The sequence below is a fragment of the Carassius gibelio genome, chromosome A24 (genome assembly GCF_023724105.1).
Source record: "Carassius gibelio isolate Cgi1373 ecotype wild population from Czech Republic chromosome A24, carGib1.2-hapl.c, whole genome shotgun sequence".
In the NCBI taxonomy this organism is placed as follows: Eukaryota; Metazoa; Chordata; class Actinopteri; order Cypriniformes; family Cyprinidae; genus Carassius; species Carassius gibelio.
Window position 1 is genome coordinate 21,890,736 of NC_068394.1, and position 20,981 is coordinate 21,911,716.

Here is a 20,981-nt window from a genome sequence, read left to right on the forward strand (position 1 = left end):
CGTGAAACAGTGATTCTGTTAAGATTCCAGAAATGTTCAAATGTAAATTATTAAATGATTCCCTTTGAGCTAAATTGACCTGTTTCCGTTACAATATATATATACTGTATATATATATATATATACAACATTAACGCCGATAACGGCCCACCACAAAAAAATACAGTTAGTCATTTATTAATCCATCAAACAAGTAGCTGCATAAAAGTACGAGTGCTATTTTTAAATTAACCAAGGCACGTTAAGTATTGCGTTCAGACATTCAGACGGGCAGACGTTCTCCACAGGCATGTTAACACATCATTTAGCTTGGTTAGGAAAGAAATGTATGAGGTGTGACTTGTGCAATTTTTGCTACTCACTAAGCAAACTGAGAGGAGAACTAACGTGTATACGCTCGCCAGCCGTCTGGCCAAAATCCCATAGTATTCAGGCATCACGTATATATGACGTCAGACGTAAGATATGAGACGTTAGACATCACGGTCATGTGACATATGCATGGATTAGCATGTGGATAACGTACGCATGGATAAACATCTGGATAACTTGCGCATGGATAAGTGTCTGGATAACGCATGCGTGGATAAGCGTCTGGATAACGTACGCATGGATAAACGTCTGGATAACATATATGCTGGTGTGCAGAATATGCAGGTGCATATGGGCCCGGGCAGTTTGGGGGAATGCCTAGCTGGGGGGAACTTATTATTCAAATCAGGGAACGAACAGAGCCCTGCATGGGCCCGGCCCTTGTCCAACATCTTATGAGAATTCTTGGCCCGAGTCTGACTGCATACACTGTAAACAAAAATTAAGTAAAAATACAGTACAATATACCGTAATAATTTAAAGAAATTTTCCGTATTTTCTTTTTAGAGGCGTTTCTCCGTATTTTTCAAATACGCTTTGCATTGTGGGTACAAGAAGCTCAGTCGACAATTGGCACGAAACCAGTGCTTGAGCAGGCGCCTTTATTCACGGAGATAGTCTCGGTCAAAATTTCATTTTAAAGTTGGATTTAGGATTTTGAGAATGGTTCCTTTGTAAAAAATTTTTTTTGTTAAATGTAACAAACTGTGACTTTAACTTTAACATGGCTTGTTTTAGCAAATGAATGTCGGAGCCGTCGCATTCAACATTTTCAGCAAATTTTCACATCTTAACTTGACTCGAAGTGGAGGTACGTGTTACAGTGTTCACTTTCAGTTTTATAAATAAAGGTTTATTAAGTTTTTATTGTTGTTGAAGCGGTGTAAGGTATTTGTTAATGAGCGTGTCATAAAGCATCAGGCATATTAACTTTACTGAGGTGATATTGAGCAGCTGTGATAACGTTAAATCTGAAGTGCGAAACAACTGTGTTTAGAGCGCTTTGTGCCTTCAACAGGAGCTGACAGAGTAATTGGCAAGAAGAAGACACCATTAACATTATGACTTTTTATTTAAAAGAGATTATACAACCAGGTGAAGATCTGACATCACAGAGTTCTTCAAGGATAACACCTTTTCTGCCAAACGAGGTAGGTTTAGACATTTCATCGGCTTGTTTTATGTTAAACACACACACACACGATAAGTTAATTCTGTAACTTTACTGGCATGCTGTCTGTGAACGCACACGTCATGCATTTGCAGAGAATGCCACTTCATACAAGTTCTCTCTCTCTTACAGACAAAAGCAGGCATTTTTGGCAAGTGAGAGTCTCAAATAAGTTAAAAAGTCTTGACTGGTGTAAAGATTAGGGATGCCTCAGATGTCTGTCTATGTGAGTCATGTTTTAAAGGGACAGTAGTTCATGACATTGATGGTGTTTTTCTTTCATTTTTAATTTTTCTTTTCAAATGGCAGGTCATAATTGCAGCTGTACTATGCATCCCGAGTCCCCACTGCATTCATATCAGGGATGGAATTTAGCACCCGCTACCAGCCAAATGCGGGTGATTTTGTGTTGTGGCGGGTAAACTCACTTCACCTACTGGCCACCGTGGCAGGTAAATAAAAATAGCATACTGTTTCACCAGGCCGGTGGACAAAAAAAAGTTAATTTACATCCCTGGTGTGTGTGCAACACGCAATAAAGTGTAATATCATCCGAAACAACTCTGTGGAGAAAGGTGGTGTAAACCCGGCTCGAAACTGCGGCGTTGTTCCTAGTACAGTGTTTGCAGCTGAAGTTAGTGCCGCTGGCGGAGTGATTTATTTGTTGGTTATTTTCAGTACATTTTATAGCACGCGCTCATGAAGAGTTGAATTTGTTGTCGCCCACAAGTTTCCGCATACTGTCACGTCTCTGTCAAACTCCGGTAAGTTCATTTTCCTCCAGCATTCTGCAACATTTTAGATTATATAGAAAGTTTGTGTTTATCTTAATGTTTTTAACGGCATAATAAGCAAACTAACAAACAGTATTATTGGTCACGTGTCTAATAACTGCTCTCCGGGGTCTTCAAGTACTTTTTCAGAAGTTAGCTCTGTGGCTAGTAAGTCAACCCTCTACATTGCGAGTAAATCACTCGCATAAGCGACTAAATCTTCCTTCTGGCTACTAAATGATGTCTTATATTAGCCAATGGCTAATAAATTCTCTGATTTTACTCGCCAGTGTGTTAGTTGGAGGCTAAGTTTAGCACAGATATTTCCACTCACGAACACTCTCTGACTCTCCATCAAACGATCTGTGTTTTTTTTCCCTCAATGGATCCACAATGCACCTGTATAATGTACCATAAACTCTATTGTTAAGGAGCAAAAATTGCCGTCGCTTTCTCTAACACTCACATAGAGAAAGAGAGAGAGGGGATTGAATGTGCTACATTTAAACAATATTTTTGTTGTATTTTCCCGTCAAAATAACGTTGTTCCTATGGAATTTTATTATTATTATTATTATTATCTTATCAGGAGTTTTGTAAGGTTTTTTTACCCAATAATATATATATATATATATATATATTTTTTTTTTTTACAGAAACACTGAATGACCAAAAAACCACCACCACCAGTCCAGATAAAATGTTCAGTTACAATAACTAATAAGCATTCAAACATGGTTATCAAGTTTACTTCTAATTACTAAAGTACTATTCTTAAACCAATCAATCAATCACCTTTATTTATATATCGCTTTAAACAAAATACATTGCGTCAAAGCTCTGAACAACATTAATTTGGAAAACAGTGTCTCAATAATGCAAAATGATAGTTAAAGGAACACTCCACTTTGAAATAGGGCTTATTCACATTATTTCCTACATTTAGATAGGTGGGCACATGCATTTTTGTGTCAGTGCATGCATTGTTTTAGTTTGACTGGGTCGGCGTTAGCTTAGCTTAGCACAATGAATGTAATCCTTTGTTGTCAGCTAGCATGGCCTGAGTAAAAGTGATCAAAGAATAAAAAAAACCCCACCTAATTACTTATTGTGGCCTGCGTATTCACAACGAGTACAAATAGCGATCCAGATTAACACTAGGCGATTTCCTAAGCAGATATTGACTTGGGACTATATTATGGGGAAGCACAGGCGAAGCACTGCTGCTTTGGCGAAGCACTGCTACTTCGGAGCAGAGATATCACGCAACACATGAAATCCCACGACTTCCGTCAACATACCGGCATGAATAGTAGCTGCCTGGCTATTTTCCTTACAGTACACGAATGGCGATGAACAAAAACGGTGGAGTGTTCCTTTTAAGGCAGTTCATCATTGAATTCAGTTATGTCATCTCTGTTCAGTTAAATAGTGTCTGTGCATTTATTTGCAATCAAGTCAACGATATCGCTGTAGATGAAATGACCCCAAGTAAGCAAGCCAGAGGCGACAGCGGCAAGGAACCGAAACTCCATCGGTGACAGAATAAACAGACAAATATTAGTGTAGATGCCATTCTTCTAATGATGTAGCAAGTACATAGGTTGTTATGTGAAGTGTTTCCGGTTCCGGTTTACCTAATTAATGCAGCCTAAAATCCTTTAATGGATTTGGATATTAAAAGCATAATAGTATGTTATGTGTATGCCAGGTTAAATCTTTAATCTAGATTTAAACTGCAAGAGTGTGCCTGCCTCCCGAACAATGTTAGGTAGGTTATTCCACAGTTTAGGCGCCAAATAGGAAAAGGATCTGCTGCGCACAGTTGATTTTGATATTCTAGGTATTATCAAATTGCCTGAGTTTTGAGAACGTAGCGGATGTAGAGGAGTATAATGTGAAATGAGCTCATTCAAATACTGAGGTGCTAAACCATTCAGGGCTTTATAAGTAATAAGCAATATTTTAAAATCTATACAATGTTTGATAGGGAGCCAGTGCAGCGATGACAGGACCGGGCTAATATTGTCACAGTGTGTCTGGTCTGTGTATCCCTGGGTGTCCACTAGAGGTCTCACTTCCCCTTATCGTCAATGTTCATTGTTTTCAGCTGTTTCCACTTTCATCGTTTGTACCCGTCTATAAATACCTGGTTTGTTTCTGTCTTTGTTACGGAGTCCTTGTTTGATGTCAGAGCGTTACATGTCCGTCTACTCTTGCCTTGCCTTGTCTTGTCTTGTCTTGTCTTGCCTTGTCTTGCCTTGCTTTGCCTTGCCTTGCTTTGCCTTGCCTTGTGTTCGTGTCCTGTTTATGTTCTGTTCTTGATATCCTGGTTTTGACCCTGCTTGGATTGTTTACCCGATTGGATTACCCCTACTAAAGATACATACCTGCACTTGGTTCTCTCATTTCGTTCCTGCAACGCCGAACGTGACAGAAGGACTCCGTCACCAAGAGAACCAGCGGTATGTCGTTTTCCCGTTCCCCAGCCAAGATGGCGGAGAGGCGAGCCAAATATCTGAGGTTAACCGCCCTCCGCCAAGAGGACAATGAAGTGGGTGCCCTGGCTCAGGTGTTCTGGTCCCTGGCAGAGGGCATGGGCTACAATGACACGGCCCTTAAGGATTATTTCAATGACTGTCTGGATGATCCGTTGCCTCAATGGGAGATGGAGGGGTTGGAGATCCTGGACTTTTGGGGGTTTATGGATTACCTGCACCATCGTGCTCAGTGGGATGCAACAACCCCATCTGAGTTTCCAGACAAGATGGCCGCCAGCCCAACGCCACAGCACAAGATGGCTGCTGAGCCAGTGCCTCAGGAAAAGATGGCCGCCGACCCAGCGCCACAGCACAAGTTGGCCGCCAGCCCAGCGCCACAGCTCAAGTTGGCCGCCAGCCCAACGCCACAGCTCAAGATGGCTGCCAGCCCAGCGCCACAGCTCAAGATGGCTGCCAGCCCAGCGCCACAGCTCAAGATGGCCGCCAGCTTAGAGCCACAGCACAAGATGGCCGCCAACCCAGCGCCACAGCACAAGATGGGCGACTCAACGCCTGAGTCGCCAGTCAAGGTGCCACCGACTCGGCGTCATAGAGGACGGAGGACGAAGAGACGAGCGTCTACCGTTCCTCAAGGCCTGGAGAACGTTCCCGAGCGGGCCGCTGCCGTCCAGGAGGACGTTCCCGAGCGGGCCGCTGCCGTCCAGGATGACGTTCTCGAGCGGGCCGCTGCCATCCCCAAGGCGGTGCCCGAGGTGGTGCCCGATGCTGTTCCGGAGGACGAGGCGGTGCCCGAGGCTGTTCCGGATGCCAAGGTGGTGCCCGATGCCGAGGCGGTGCCCGATGCTGTTCCAGAGGCCAAGGTGGTGCCCGATTCCGAGGCAGTGCCCGATGTTGTTCTGGAGGCCGAGACGGTGACCGATGCTGCTCCAGAGGTTGAGGTGGGGGCCGATGCTGTTCCAGAGACCGAGGTGGTGCCCGATGCCGAGGCGGTGCCCGATGCTGTTCCTGTGATCGAGGCGATGCCCGATGCTGTTCCGGAGGCAGAGGTGGTGCCCGATGCCGAGGCGGTGCCCGATGGTGTTCTGGAGGTCGAGGTGGTGCCCGATGCTGTTCTGGAGGTCGAGGTGGTGCCCGATGCCGAGGCGGTGCCCGATGCTGTTCCGGAGGCCGAGGTGGTGCCCGATGCGGTGCCCGATGCTGTTCTGGAGGCCGAGACGGTGACCGATGCTGTTCCGGAGGACGAGGAGGTGCTCGATAGTGTTCCAGAGGTCGAGGCGGGGGCCGATGCTGTTCCGGAGGCCGAGGTGGTGCCCGATGCTGTTCTGGAGGCCGAGGCGGTGACCGATGCTATTCCAGAGGCCGAGGCGGTGCCCGATGTCGAGGCGGTGCCCGAGGCGGTTCCGGAGGCCGAGGCGGTGACCGAGGCCGTTCCGGAGGCCGAGGCGGTGACCGAGGCCGTTCCCGATGCAGTGTCCGAGGCCGCTCCCGATGCCTTGTCCACAGCGGTGCCCAAGACCGTTCCAGAGACAGTGCCCGAAGCCAAGGCGCCTCAGGTCTTCACAGACAGTCCAGAGTCTATTCCGGTTCCGGTGGACTCTCGGGAGTCGAGTCAGGTTCCGGTGGACTCTCGGGAGTCGAGTCAGGTTCCGGGGGACTCTCGGGAGTCGAGTCATGTTCCCGTGGACTCTCGGGAGTCGAGTCATGTTCCGGGGGACTCTCAGGAGTCGAGTCATGTTCCGGGGGACTCTCAGGAGTCGAGTCATGTTCCGGGGGACTCTCAGGAGTCGAGTCATGTTCCGGGGGACTCTCAGGAGTCGAGTCAGGTTCCGGGGGGCTCTCAGGAGTCGAGTCAGGTTCCGGTGGACTCTCCAGAGTCGAGTCAGGCATTTGTGGACCCTCCAGAGCCAGGACCAGTCACCGATGACCCTCCAGAGCCAGGGCCAGTCACCGATTACCCTCCAGAGCCAAGTCAAGTCACTGGGTGGTCTGCTGCTCCGTTCTGGGGGACTCCAGCCTCAACCATGGGGGCGTGTTGGTCATCTGCTCCGCCCTGGGGGACTCCGACGTTGACCACGAGGACATGGTGGTCATCTGCTCCGCCCTGGGGGACTCCGACGTTGACCACGAGGACGTGGTGGTCATCTGCTCCGCCCTGGGGGACTCCGATGTTGACCACGAGGACGTGGTGGTCGTCCGCTCCACCCTGGGGGACTCTGGCGGCGACCACGTGGACGTGGTGGTCTTCCGCTCCGCCCTGGAGGGCTCTGGCTTTGACTACAAGGCCGTGGTGGTCGTCCGCTCCGCCCTGGAGGGCTCTGGCCTTGACCACGAGGATGTGGTGGTCATCTGCTCCACCCTGGGGGACTCCGTGGTTGACCACAAGGACGTGGTGGTCATCCGCTCCGCCCTGGAGGGCTCTGGCTTTGACTACAAGGCCATGGTGGTCTTCCGCTCCGCCCTGGAGGGCTCTGGCTTTGACCACAAATCCGTGGTGATCTTCGGCTCCGCCCTGGTGGGCGCCACATGTGTTCCTTACGGACTTCTGTTTTGTGTATTTGAGTTCTGTGATGTTTCTGTCTGTTCCCCTTAGTTTGTCTGGCCCTCCATCCCTCCCCCTGAACCTCCTCCGGTCCTCCTCCCTCCTGGTCATTTTTGTTCTGTTTGTTGTGTCTGAGGAGCATCTGGTAGATGCTCCTTAGAGGGGGGGTAATGTCACAGTGTGTCTGGTCTGTGTATCCCTGAGTGTCCACTAGAGGTCTCACTTCCCTTTATCGTCAATGTTCATTGTTTTCAGCGCTTTCCACTTTCATCGTTTGTACCTGTCTATAAATACCTGGTTTGTTTCTGTCTTTGTTACGGAGTCCTTGTTTGATGTCAGAGCGTTACATGTCCATCTACTCTTGCCTTGTCTTGCCTTGCTTTGCCTTGCCCTGTGTTCGTGTCCTGTTTATGTTCTGTTTTTGATATCCTGGTTTTGACCCTGCTTGGATTGTTTACCCGATTGGATTACCCCTATTAAACATACATACCTGCACTTGGTTCTCTCGCTTCATTCCTGCAACGCCGAACGTGACAAATATGGTCATACTTCCTGGTTCTAGTAAGAACTCTTGCTGCTGCATTTTGGACTAGCTGTAGTTTGTTTACTAAGTGTGCAGAACAACCACCCAATAAAGCATTACAATAATCTAACCTTGAGGTCATAAATGCATGGATTAACATTTCTGCATTTGACATTGAGAGCATAGGCCGTAATTTAGAAATATTTTTGAGATGGAAAAATGCAGTTTTACAAATGCTAGAAACATGGCTTTCTAAGGAAAGATTGCGATCAAATAGCACACCGAGGTTCCTAACAGATGACGAAGAATTGACAGAGCAACCATCAAGTCTTAGACAGTGTTCTAGGTTATTACAAGCGGAGTTTTTAGGTCCTATAATTAACACCTCTGTTTTCTCTGAATTTAGCAGTAAGAAATTACTTGTCATCCAGTTTTTTATATCGACTATGCATTCCATTAGTTTTTCAAATTGGTGTGTTTCACCGGGCCGCCAAGAAATATAGAGCTGAGAATCATCAGCATAACAGTGAAAGCTAACACCATGTTTCCTGATGATATCTCCCAAGGGTAACATATAAAGCGTGAAGAGTAGCGGCCCTAGTACTGAGCCTTGAGGTACTCCTTACTGCACTTGTGATCGATATGATACATCTTCATTCACTGCTACGAACTGATGGCGGTCATATAAGTACGATTTAAACCATGCTAATGCACTTCCACTGATGCCAACAAAGTGTTCAAATCTATGCAAAAGAAGAGAGCAGTCTCAGTAGTATGATACGGTCTAAATCCTGAATGGAAATCCTCACATATACCATTTTTCTCTAAGAAGGAACATAAATGTTGAGGATACCACCTTTTCTAGTATCTTGGACAGAAAAGGGAGATTCGAGATTGGTCTATAATTAACTAGTTCTTTGGGGTCAAGTTGTGTTTTTGTTTTTGATGATAGGCTTAATAACAGCCAGTTTTAAGGTTTTGGGGACATATTCTAATGACAATGAGGAATTAATAATAGTCAGAAGAGGATCTATGACTTCTGGAAGCACATCTTTTAGGAGCTTAGATGGTATAGGGTCTAACATACGTTGTTGGTTTAGATGATTTAACAAGTTTATACAATTCTTCCTCTCCTATAGTAGAGAATGAGTGGAACTGTTCCTCAGGGGGTCTATAGTGCACTGTCTGATGTGATATTGTAGCTGACAGCTGAATGGTTGCAATTTTATCTCTAATAGTATCAATTTTAGAAGTAAATTAGTTCATAAAGTCATTACTGCTGTGGTGTTGGGAAATGTCAACACTTGTTGAGGCTTTATTCTTTTTAATTTAGCCACTGTATTGAATAAATACCTGGGGTTATGTTTGTTTTCTTCTAAAAGAGAAGAAAAGTAATCAGATCTAGCAGTTTTTAGTGCTTTTCTGTAGGATATGTTACTTTCCCGCCAAGCAATACGAAATACCTCTAGTTTTGTTTTCCTCCAGCTGCGCTCCATTTTTCGGGCTGCTCTCTTTAGGGTGCGAGTGTGCTCATTATAACATGGTGTCAAACTGTTTTCCTTAACCCTTGTGTGTCAATTTGACCCGTTTAGATTTTCTAGTTGTTGGAAATACTGGTTAACCTATGTTTTTTTTTCTTGATATTTAGTGACTTTTTCTCATTTATCATCATGAACATGCATGCAAAGTTTCAACATGCTTGTGTTTTTTGACATATACAAACAAAATTACTATTACGTTTGTGATGTCCGCGGGTCAATTTGACCCGCATTTTTTAACGCTCTAAGGAAACTGTACTGAACCAAAATAATAACATTTCTTGGTTATATTTTGTTATTTGATTATTTTACTACTTTATGAAGCTAAAAAATGAGGATTTCCACACTTATTTCAATACAGAAAAATCTTTTGTATGCCACAGATGGTAAAAATTACCTATCATTTATTTTTTCAAGCTACCTGAAATAATATTAAACCTTTTTTTCTTTTATTGATATTTTGTGACTTTTTCTCATTTATCATCATGGATATGCATGCAAAGTTTCAACATGCTGGGTTTTTTTTACATATACACGCAAAATTAATATTACGTTTGTGATGTTCGTCAGTCAGTTTGACCCTCATAGACAGCCATTCAAAAGAAACTGTACAGACACAAAATAAAAATAAAACAATTTCATGTATGTCAGGGCATCAGCTCCAGTTCTAAAGTGTAAGTGTATCTAAAGTGCTCTAACCCAAACCAAACACACTTCAAAAAGCTAAATCATTGTGTTCAAAATTAATGGCAAATTACAAATGACAAACCTGAGCTACCCAGAGAGATTCTGAACATGGAGGGCAGAAACGTGCATCTGGAGTCAGACCCACAGAAAATAAAGGAGTGAACACAGATGATAGGGGGGAAAAAATGGAAGAGATGTGAAGTGTGCCCATTCAAGCGCAACAGCAAAACCAGCACCATGTGTGTGAAGTGCAAGAAATTAAAATGACAAAAGCACACATTTGCTGTGTGCTCATCATGTCAAAAGTAACTTCATGACTTTATGAGTTTACAAAACAGCCAACTGAAGAAAATATTTTCATTATACAGCTACATTTAATTGTTCAGTTATGATGTTGTAAGAAAAAAAAAGAAAAAAAAATGTATATGCAAAACAAGTCAGCATAATGTTTATTTTCAAATTTTGTCAAAACAAAATATCTTTAAAAATGGTTGAAAAACATTTTCATTAAAACATACCTTCAGATATATTTTTGGGGGACTATTTGACAAATGTTGATAATAAAACTTTACAGTTTGTACCTGAATCTTTGTTGTTTTTCATAGTGTGATTTTTGAGGAATTGTATTGAATCCAATTAGGGTAAATTTGACCCGCTCCATAAAGGGTGTACACAGAAATCGAACAGTGCACAAGAGTTAACCTTCCTTAAGTGGAAAGGAGCAACTGTATTTAAAGTGCTAGAAAAGAGAGAGTCAATAGTTTCTGTTACATCATCAAGTTGTTCTGAGGTTTTGGATATGCTAAGGAATTTGGATACATCAGGAAGATAACTTAAAAAGCAGTTTTTTGTGGTAGAAGTGATGGTTCTTCCATACTTGTAACAAGAAGTAGAATTTACAATTTAGGCTATATGAAGTTTGCAGAGAACTAAATAATGATTTGAGATATCATCACTTGGCAGAATAATTTCAAAACTATCAACATCAATTCCATGTGACAGTATTAAATCTAGAGTATGATTTCGACAATGAGTACTGTAGGTCCTGAAACGTGTTGTCTAACTCCAATAGAGTTCAGAATGTCTATAAATGTTGATCCCAATGCATCTTTTTCATTATCGACATGGATATTAAAATCACCAACTATTATAACTTTATCTGCAGCCAGAACTAACTCGGATGTAAAATCACCAAACTCTTTAATAAAGTCTGTATGGTGCCATGGTGGCCTGTATACAGTAGCCAGTACAAACATAACAGGGGATTTATCATTAACATTTGTTTCTCTGGATAATGTTATATGTAGCACCATTACTTCAAACGAGTTGAAGCCTGCCCTCTGAGAAATCCTGAAAACGTTGTAATAAATTGAAGCAACTCCTCCCCATTTGCCTTTTAGACGTGGCTCATGTTTATAACAATAATCTTGGGGGGTGGACTCATTTAAAATAATGTAATCATCAGGTTTTAGCCAGGTTTCTGTCAAACAGAGTACATCTATATTTTTATCAGTGATCATATTATTTACAAAAAGTGTTTTCGTAGAAATGGATCTGATATTCAATAAGCCAAGCTTTATCATTTGTTTATCCATATTGCTTCTGTTTTTATTTGTTGAAGCTCAATTAAATTGTTAATCTTAACTTGGTTTGGACGTTTTTTGTATTTTCTAGTTCGGGGAACAGACACAGTCTCTATAGTGTGATATCTAGGTGAAAAAGTCTCTATGTGCTGAGAATTAACTGACCTCTGTGACAGGTCTGAAGTTGAACTCAATGTTACAAAACTTAACTCAGAACACGAAACTCTCAAACGGAAAAGAAAAGAAGTAAAGTTTGACGAGACTAGGTGGTGTTTCTTCTCATCGTGGCTAAGTAGCAGCAGGCATGCAGGCCGAAGCACGCTGGAACCGCGCTCAATGAACAGTGATGACAAACACCATGGCTAAAAGCTAAAGCTTAGAAGCAAAGCTAAAAGCAAACTAAAAGCATACTAAAAGCTGGCATGACTGATAGCAAAAGCAAAGCTAAAACTAAAAGCAGGCATGACTAGTAGCAGAAGCAAAGCTAACAACTAAAAGCAAAGATTTTATGGTGTCCTAAGTATTTAAACTGGCCTGTTGGCCACACCTCAAATGTTGTCTTGACCAATCAGATATTCTCTTGGATTCGGGTGTATCATAAATCATATGTTATCTTATCAAGCATGTGGTCCGAATTTTCCCGCTCTTGCATGGTATAATTTTGGACATGATTCCTATAACAAGAATATGATACATTTGTCAAATAACTGATGGTCAGGACTATTTCAAGCAAGCAGATTCAATCACACACATACCAAACATAATTATGAATCCTTAAGATATCCAATACTTATTAAAAGACATATACAATAAGTGATAATAACATTATAGTAAAATGTATGGGTTACATATAAATGAATATGGAGTGAAGCTATGGACTGATATTCATTTATAAGTCTTTTTGAGTTCATTTTGGTCCATATATATCTAGAAAAGACAGTTTCTGAGTCATTCTCTGACATAGGGATGTTCTGTTGAGACCAGAGGTTAAAAGCCCCATTTTGTGTTTGCTTTTTTAATATAATAAACGTATTAATTAATTAATTAATTTCAATAGTACAACCATAGGCTATGGTTAGTTTTTGTAAGGTAAGTTATAAAAGTAAGCCAGCTTACATAACCTTTCACAGTAATTGTGTATTTAGTCAGCTTATTTAGGCTAATAATGTCCACAAAAAAGCAACAACAACAACAAAAAAGCTAAGGAATCATATTATCAGGATGTTAAAATAAACAAAGATCTTTTTAGAACAAACATTGATAAATTATGTCCCAGCCATGTTTTTCACTTTATGGTTCCCTTAAATATTTCCGATGTGGACTGTGTTTTTGCAGCACATTTCTTTATTTGATAGTATTGTGAGTATTTGCAGCGCATGTTGTCAAATTGATGAAGATGTTTTTGCAGGTATTTTTGTCATTTGCAGCACGTGTTTGTTTTGGTGCTAAAGAATCGGGTCAGGACAGACGCAGACTGAAGCACAATAATAATCGAACCATTCCTTTGTACCCACCTTCTTATGGGGCTGCCACTGCCAAAAAAAAACAAAACAAAAAAAACATTCATGTTTATTATTTATTAACAAAAACATCTTAAAAAAAAAAAAAAAAAAAAAAATACGGGATAAAATATAATGTTACAATAAATTATATTTATCAAATAAAACTTACACGATTCCAGCTTTTTTATTTTTTGTTTTCGATAAAGTTTTTAAATACTGTCTCAAATAGTTCTTAAATACTATAAACATGGGGGGTGATTTACAAAATCTACATTTGTGAATAAAGTACTTCGCTAACAAAAGTAAGACATTAATCAACAAACCTTTTTTTCCCATCTTCTTCATAGTTTCCATATTTAATATCTATAAAGGACAGGTTAAATTTAACCACTTTTCTTTCTTTTAACCATAATTGCACTTTTTCCCAAAAGACACTAGAATATTTACAAGCAAAAAAAAAAAAAAATGCTCTGTATCATCTGGAGATGAGTTACAAAACTTACATAATATCATATCCAAATTAAATCTAACCCTTAGAAATTCTCCAGATGGGTAAAAATCATATACAATTTTAAAGTGAGTTTCCCCGTAGAAGCAGTTTTTGTTAAAACACTGTAGGCTAACGATTGCATCATAACCTGCGACTCTCTGTCGCACAGTAGAGAAATTACCTTATGGACCGGAGGAGAAGCTCACAGGCAATCTTTTACTGTCTATGAGACAATCGGGGGGATGTGGAGGCATGAAGTCAAGGGAGAAGTCAATAGAGAGTCCGTAAAAGCAACAGGACAAAATTATTCAACAACTTCTGCAAGATTCGATGGGTGATTCAGATTTCTCTTGGCACAGCTATTAGAAGACTTACAATTGTCAGATAGGTTGCTCACGTGACATCTATGTCATCAAGCTCAGTTTGAGTCTGCGCAGTACGCTTGACCCTCAGTAAGTGTGTGCTTCTAATTGACTTCACTTGTCTCCGTTGAATCCAATGGGGACACTGTGTCCATTTCTTTTACTATCTATGGGAGCTGGTAGCAGCCTCAATAGTGCCGGTAGCGGTAGCCAAAGTGATCATAAAAAGGTGCATCTCAAAAAATTTGAATATCATGGAAAAGTTCTTTATTTTTTGTAATTTAATTTAAAAAAAGCAAACATTTTTGTATTCTAGATTGATTGCATGCAAACTGAAATATTTCAAGAGTTTTATTTTTTATTTTTATGATCCACTTGCAGTTTAGAAAAATTCAAAATTCAATATCTCAACAAATTTGAATATTTTCTCAAAATAGCGGCCTTTAGCTTCTCTGTATTGTTTTTCAGATGTTACTTATCTTCCTCTTCACAATACCCCATAGATTCTCTGTGAGTTTCAGGTCAGGTCAGATGGCTTGCCAATCAAGTACAGTAATATCATGGTCAGCAAAACACTTGGAAGTGTTATTGGTACTCTGGGCAGGTGCTTAAGTCCTGCTGCAAAATGAAATCAGCATATCCATAAAGCTTGTCAGAAGATGGAAGCATAAAGTGATTCAAAATCTCCTGGTAGATGGATGGCTTCATTGACTTTGATCTTGATAATACACAATGGATCAACACCAGCAGACGTCACAGCTCCCCAAATCATCATTGACTTCAGAAACTTCACACTGGTGTAACACTAATGAGCTGATGGTATTTCAGCCATCTGTTCCATACTAGTGAATCCTGACTCTTAACACATTCGGAACTCAAAAGACCAGAACGTGAGTAAACAAGGACCTTCGTTGTTTACATAATTCACCATTTTGGCCGCCCTGAAGTCGGCCACATCCTGCCTTGAGTGACAGTTATTTACGACAAGAAATTCCAGAGTCACGTGGGCGAGCCTCAAAGGAGAAATGAAAACCCCCAACCAAATTCCTGAACACAAAGGAAACCTTTCGTAGAAGTTCCTTACTTTCATCATGTTATTAAAAATATGTATTTTGAATATGTTTTGTGTGTACCATGGTTAATCCTTGTTATGCGAGGATTATAATTTTTCTAGCGTATAAATTGGAATTGTTTCTCCTCACCAACTTTCTCAAAGAAAGCCATGTGCTGCAACCCCCAGTCCCTTGCAGCTCGTAAAATTTTACGACCACACAGGACAGGAAACCTAATCCTTACAAAAGAATGGTAAAATGTACTCAAATGTAGTCTTAATGTGTATATTATTGTTTTTGCGGTGCATTAGAGGTTTCCCATATAAATTGGGACCATCTGCAGTGTTATCATGTGTTAATCAAATCTTTAAATGTGTGTAATTCTGCATTTGAATGTAACTTCATGTTTTGATCATGTATATATATTGTTTTAGTATCTGTGTGATCGTGATGCTTTGACAGACCCATTTATCTAGAGCAAAGTAATGAAAAATGTATTTAATCTGGAATTACGAACTTGCTAGAATATCCCTGATGAAATCGGAGAAGCCCTAAATCATCAGGGGGTTGTCTCCACAGAGACAAAGGAACTTTTCCCTCCGTTTCAGATCGCGGACGTTCATTGGCTGTTCCCTCGAAAAGAGGCGTGAATCATCTCAAGCTATAAAAGTTGACCGAACAAGGTCCGCCCTCTCTTTTTTTACGCTGACTCCCTTCCCTTCGCATGCTCTTCTCTTCTTCTCGTTCTTCGTTCTCGGACACGCTGCTCTCCTGTGCGACCAAGGCCGCGCTCATTTGGCCTCCCCCTCAGCACAGGGACTGAGGAAAGGAATGCCATTTTCATGGCTCCTTTGGAAGCTTTCGTTTTTGTTGTTTGTTTTCTTTTCTTTAATAAGTTTATTCAACTATTCGCCTCTCACACAAGGAAGACGAATTCTGGAACATTGTTTGTTGAACCTTTCAAATACCGCGCGAAGACAGAACAAAGGACCACGTGACTCCACGCTCACGCCAAGATCCAGCGCAGCTTGCACGCGCGTCACACGGCCTCCGGCAGACGCACGCAGTTTTCAAAAGGACCAGCGCACAAAGCATCACAAAAAGACCACGCTCACGCACGAATGGGCCATGCAAGTATCACTTTTCTATGGAGATTTAAATGCTGCTTTAAAGTGTTGCTATGATTTGAGTTGTGTTGGCTTCCAAAAAGGTTACTGACTGATTTTCATACCTGAGCTCATTCTGTGATCTCTCTCGCTTTCTCCATTTTCTCTCTCTCTCTCTTTTATTTGGATTCCGTTATGTCTTGTATGAAGGTTACTGTCTGTATTGTTGTACGCATATTTACTCTGTGTGATTTGTAGTTTTGATGTATCTGCTGGACAAACCACTGTTTGATTTGCAGTAATTTACAGTAAGAGATATCACAATAATTGATATGAAGAATGGAATATTGACATATTAATGATTAAGTTACAGTGCCCTGTAATTAGCTATTGGTATAGTCAATTGAGCTATATTTCATAATCAATAAAATTAAATGTAACTGTCATCTGAGATATATATGAATCATATTCATGATTAATTATTCAAATTCCCTATATATCATTTGAGTTAATTACTATGTAAAACTCATTGTTGTTACAGTTTTGGTGGAGAATGCGGGCATTTCAAACTTCGTTTTGTGAGCAATCAATCTGTGTATATGGTTTTTAATAATGTCTGCATGTGCGCTATGAAATTATGTAACGTTACTTGTGAGATAAGTCACAAGATGCGAACTCACTCAACTGACTGAGGCAAAAAGCTGGTCAGTCAGCGCGCTAGGTATTTGTAGAAACTTAACAGTATAGTCACTGTTATTTTTAATGAAAGTAAACTGCTGTATAATGTAAAAAGTACCCTGTTAAGAAAGATCAAGATCTTTTTACAGTGAGAACATTTTTAATATGAATAATTTAAAGATGAAGAAATCTTTTATTAGTTGCAACATGTAAATCTGAACATGAGCGATGTTCCTCTGATTCAGTTAAAAAGGCCTTATTAAATATCGTTATTGAATTCGTGGTAAACCACATGATATTCAAAAATATAAACGGTAAAAACTCCTGGTCTAAAATTGGCTTACCTACCCGATTTTTAAACCTAAAACATTTAAATCATAAGTGCTTTTTTGATAAATGTCTATTGGAGTGGAGTTGGAATATTCCTGTTTTGTTACATTTGTGTTTTGGAAGTGAACGGGTCCTTCCTTCACCCTATGTTTAATATAGCACCTCAGAGATTAAAACCTTTGGTTTGTTACTTGTGATTTTTGATGCAGAAAATCAGACTGACAAACGATCAGATAATTTCTAAGTCATATTGAAATTGTAATTCCGCTATCTAAACACCAGAGGGAACGCGTGGTTTAGAAATTTCAGGTTACGCCCTGCGTTCTGATTCCAGCTTGCATGAGTGCAAAGCTGCCATCCTGTGGCCGTTTCAGATAATGCACTCTGATTGCTAATTTATAATCCCCTGTGATGTATTTGAATTAGATGTCTAAATTCTGATAATTATTTGCATTTACAGCTTTGCTCTTGCAAATATTATTACAGGGAAACAAAAGAATTTTCCCTGCCTTTGACTGTTTACATTTACTTTGAGTTTGGTTCAAACATGATTTGAATTAAAATGTAATTGTTTAATAGTGGAAATCTAGATGTTTGAGGTCAACTACTGTTTGACCCACTTAGAAGGTAAGCCATCTAGTGGCAGTCTCCTGTTAAATCAACTAACAGACCTCTGTATTTTCCATTCTGTTTTGAATTGCATGTCTACTTTTACCCTTTTTGATTAATCTCACCGTTTGATTAATTTCATAACTATTAATGATAACTTACAATCTATCATGGGTTATTATAGGATATTATTCAGATTTTACTTTTAATTCACATGCTTATTTTAAATTTTGATTTAAACCAGTTTTGAATGTTTAATTTGAATTAAGTTTTCTGCTCAGCAGGTTAAAGACAGAGAAGCAGTACCCCCCCCCCCCCCTTGTGGTGAAAACCAGCTACTCCTTCTCCCTTGTTTCATTCCTGTCTTTTAATTTGATGTTTATTATTTTGCTTCTCTCTTTTGACTTAGGTTATTTTGATAATTACCATTATTATTATCCTTTGTTTTGTTTTATTATTATTAGGTAAAGCTGTTACCTTTCCTCTCTACATATATAGTTACTCAATTGATGTTAAACAAACCAAACCTTAATTAACTTTAAGTTTCCTTTGTTCATCCTTTGTGTATTTGATTGTAGAACTCCCTCGGTGATTGCACAGTCAACTCAGGTTTCCAGTGAGCAAGGCTTCCCGACCGGTGTTACCGATACTGGCTGCGAGTGAAACTCGGTTCCTCTTGTCTCTGTCCGTTAGCGGCACGCAGTGGAGACATCAGCAATTTTGGCACTCCAAAGGTTGTGCTAAAAGTCACAAGCCGTTCGAGACGGCACCACGCCAGAGTAACGGAGGACCGGGGACACTGCAGTTGAGTGTTTGGGGAGCACCGGAGAGGTTGACCAAGCCACTGGTTCCCACCTGAATGACTTCAATTCACCCAGGTGAACCCAATGTGATAAAACCCATCCACTTATTATAAGCCACAGAATATTAGATATTCCCCCCGGATATATTTTAAGTGTTTAACCCTTTTGCTTCTTTAAGCCACACCATATTTCTAGGTTTCCTACCCAGACCCAACTCACCTGTTGGCCCTATCTTAAAAACCTAGCAGTAGGCTTAGGCCTCCTCATTCTCACTAACACATTGTGTTTCTATTGTTTTTATCTCATTTCAAGTGTTGTTTCACTTTGATCTTTTTCTACCCTCTGTTCTGTTGTGATTTGTTTCTTTCATTTCACATAGAGACAGTAACCTGTGAGCCACCAACACGAAGTTAAATCGTAGAGTAACCAGCAGCCGGTGTCATCACACGACCCGCTAGGCTACTGCCTGTCAAATCTCCATTTCAGGTCCTTCATTGACCCAAGTTAATTGGCTACTTAACTGTCTGACTGTTTGCATCAGTTAGCCCCAAAATTCTCATAAACGGCACAGCCCGTATGAATATAGCTCGTTAAACGTAGAACGAACTTGCATTGGTCTTTTTGTGTGTGTGTGCTGTGCTTCTCTCGCCGACAGAGAGTCAGGATGTTCCAGGCATCCAGTCCAGCGGTCCACGGGGGCCACCTCTCGACATGGTTGAAAGCAATGACGACCCCCTTCCTGCCCAAGGACGCCAGTAACCTGCAGCACCCAGAGCAACTAGACACCGAGCTAGATGAACTGATGGCACACGATCCAACCAAAAGCGACTACTACAGAGAACTCGCCAGGATCTTCGGAAGCCTAGTTCACATTCTCGTCGCCCAGGCATGGCTCAGTGAATGGAGCAACATCGCGGAGGAGGCCTGGAAGGACCAGGCCCCAACCCAGAGTCATCTTGGATCAGCTCCTCCTCGAGACCCAGAACCAGCGCGAGAAAGAGCACGACACAGATCCAGAGCTACAGAAAGGAGTTGAAAGACTTCACAATGCCCTGCAAGATCTTCGCCTCGACACAGAAAAGAACTCAACAAAAAACTTCAGCAAGGTGACGCTCTCCTAAAAAGAGCAGAGACTGAACTGAAAGTAAGAGACTATAAAACCTGGGCCTGCAAAACACACTTGCAAGCGGCCTGAGCTAAATTCAACAAGCTTACTCTGCAGAGAGACAAGCTCCAAGATGAACTTGACACTGTTCACACAGAACTGAGACAATCTCACAGATTACAGAGTGGCTGAATCGGAGAAACGCACACCACAAAGTTTCTCCCGGCCCGCCACTCCAACCCTTTCAGCCAAGAACCCAGAGCTGAAAAAGGGGGTGTAAGCTCACTTCTAAGGAAATCACCAGCCAGCTTACAAGAACATCTGTCAACAACGGAGGGAAGAGAACCCTTCCAGAGAACGCATGTCACTAAACCCTGCACTGCTCACAGAGAACTTCACAAGCTAGCCAGAAGCATCTCTACATTCAATCCAGATCCTGCAGGAGGACATGACGTTTATGCTTCTTTACAAGCCATTGACTTTCATTTGCAAACTGTCGCTAACGTGACAGATGTGAACACATTGTACCTGTTAAAAATCACGTCCAGCCGTGATGTGCAGTGTTTTCTGGATCGTCAACCAGAGACTGTCAAAGCGTACTACCAGCAACTGCTACAGACTTTGAATCTTGAATTCTCTGATCCAAACTCAGACCATGGGCTCCTTGCTATGGACCTCAAACAGGGCCGATTTGAAAACCCACAGACTTTCTGTAGTCAGCTACGAAAAGCCTACTTCGGAGCATGCAACGAACCGGGTATGGAACAGGATGTCAACTTAACAACTCTGTTCCTCCTAAACCTACATGCCAGTTGGAGTTTTCATCTCAGAGTCCCAGCGTGTCCACATAACAGGACTACACAAGAGTTACGGAACTTAGCCCACAAAGCTTGCACCAAGCAAAAGACTATTGGTGAAAAGACTGTGAAAAACCCCAAAGTCTCTGTCTCTGAGCACTGCTTGGAGTTAACCGTAGATGGCGCCCCACAACGCCACAGTCACAGACATTTTTACAGAGAGTCAATACCGTTCCAAGCCAGCAGAGGGCAACACAATCGTAATGGTGCTCATCCAACGCACCAGAGCGAGCGATTCCTACCATCCAGGACACAAAGCCCCAACATCCGGCAGTGGAACCACTCTCGACTCGACACTGGTAAGCTCAGTCCTGAGCCCACGTCAGAAAAACACAGTGCAGCAACGTCTGAGACAGCAGAGATCCTGAGGGTGCTGAAAGATCTTCTTCACATGAAAACT

The 20,981-nt window shown here is 41.6% G+C and overlaps 1 protein-coding gene across 1 annotated transcript in view; it reads left to right on the forward strand.

Moving 5' to 3' along the window:
* Positions 1–528: 528 nt before the first annotated feature.
* Positions 529–20,981, forward strand: part of sycp2l (synaptonemal complex protein 2-like) — a 57,794-nt gene continuing 37,341 nt past the window's right edge. Inside the window, exon 1 of the mRNA XM_052542424.1 lies at positions 529–657. Coding sequence (XP_052398384.1) covers positions 529–657 — 129 coding nt within the window. The remainder of the gene's footprint in view (positions 658–20,981) is intronic.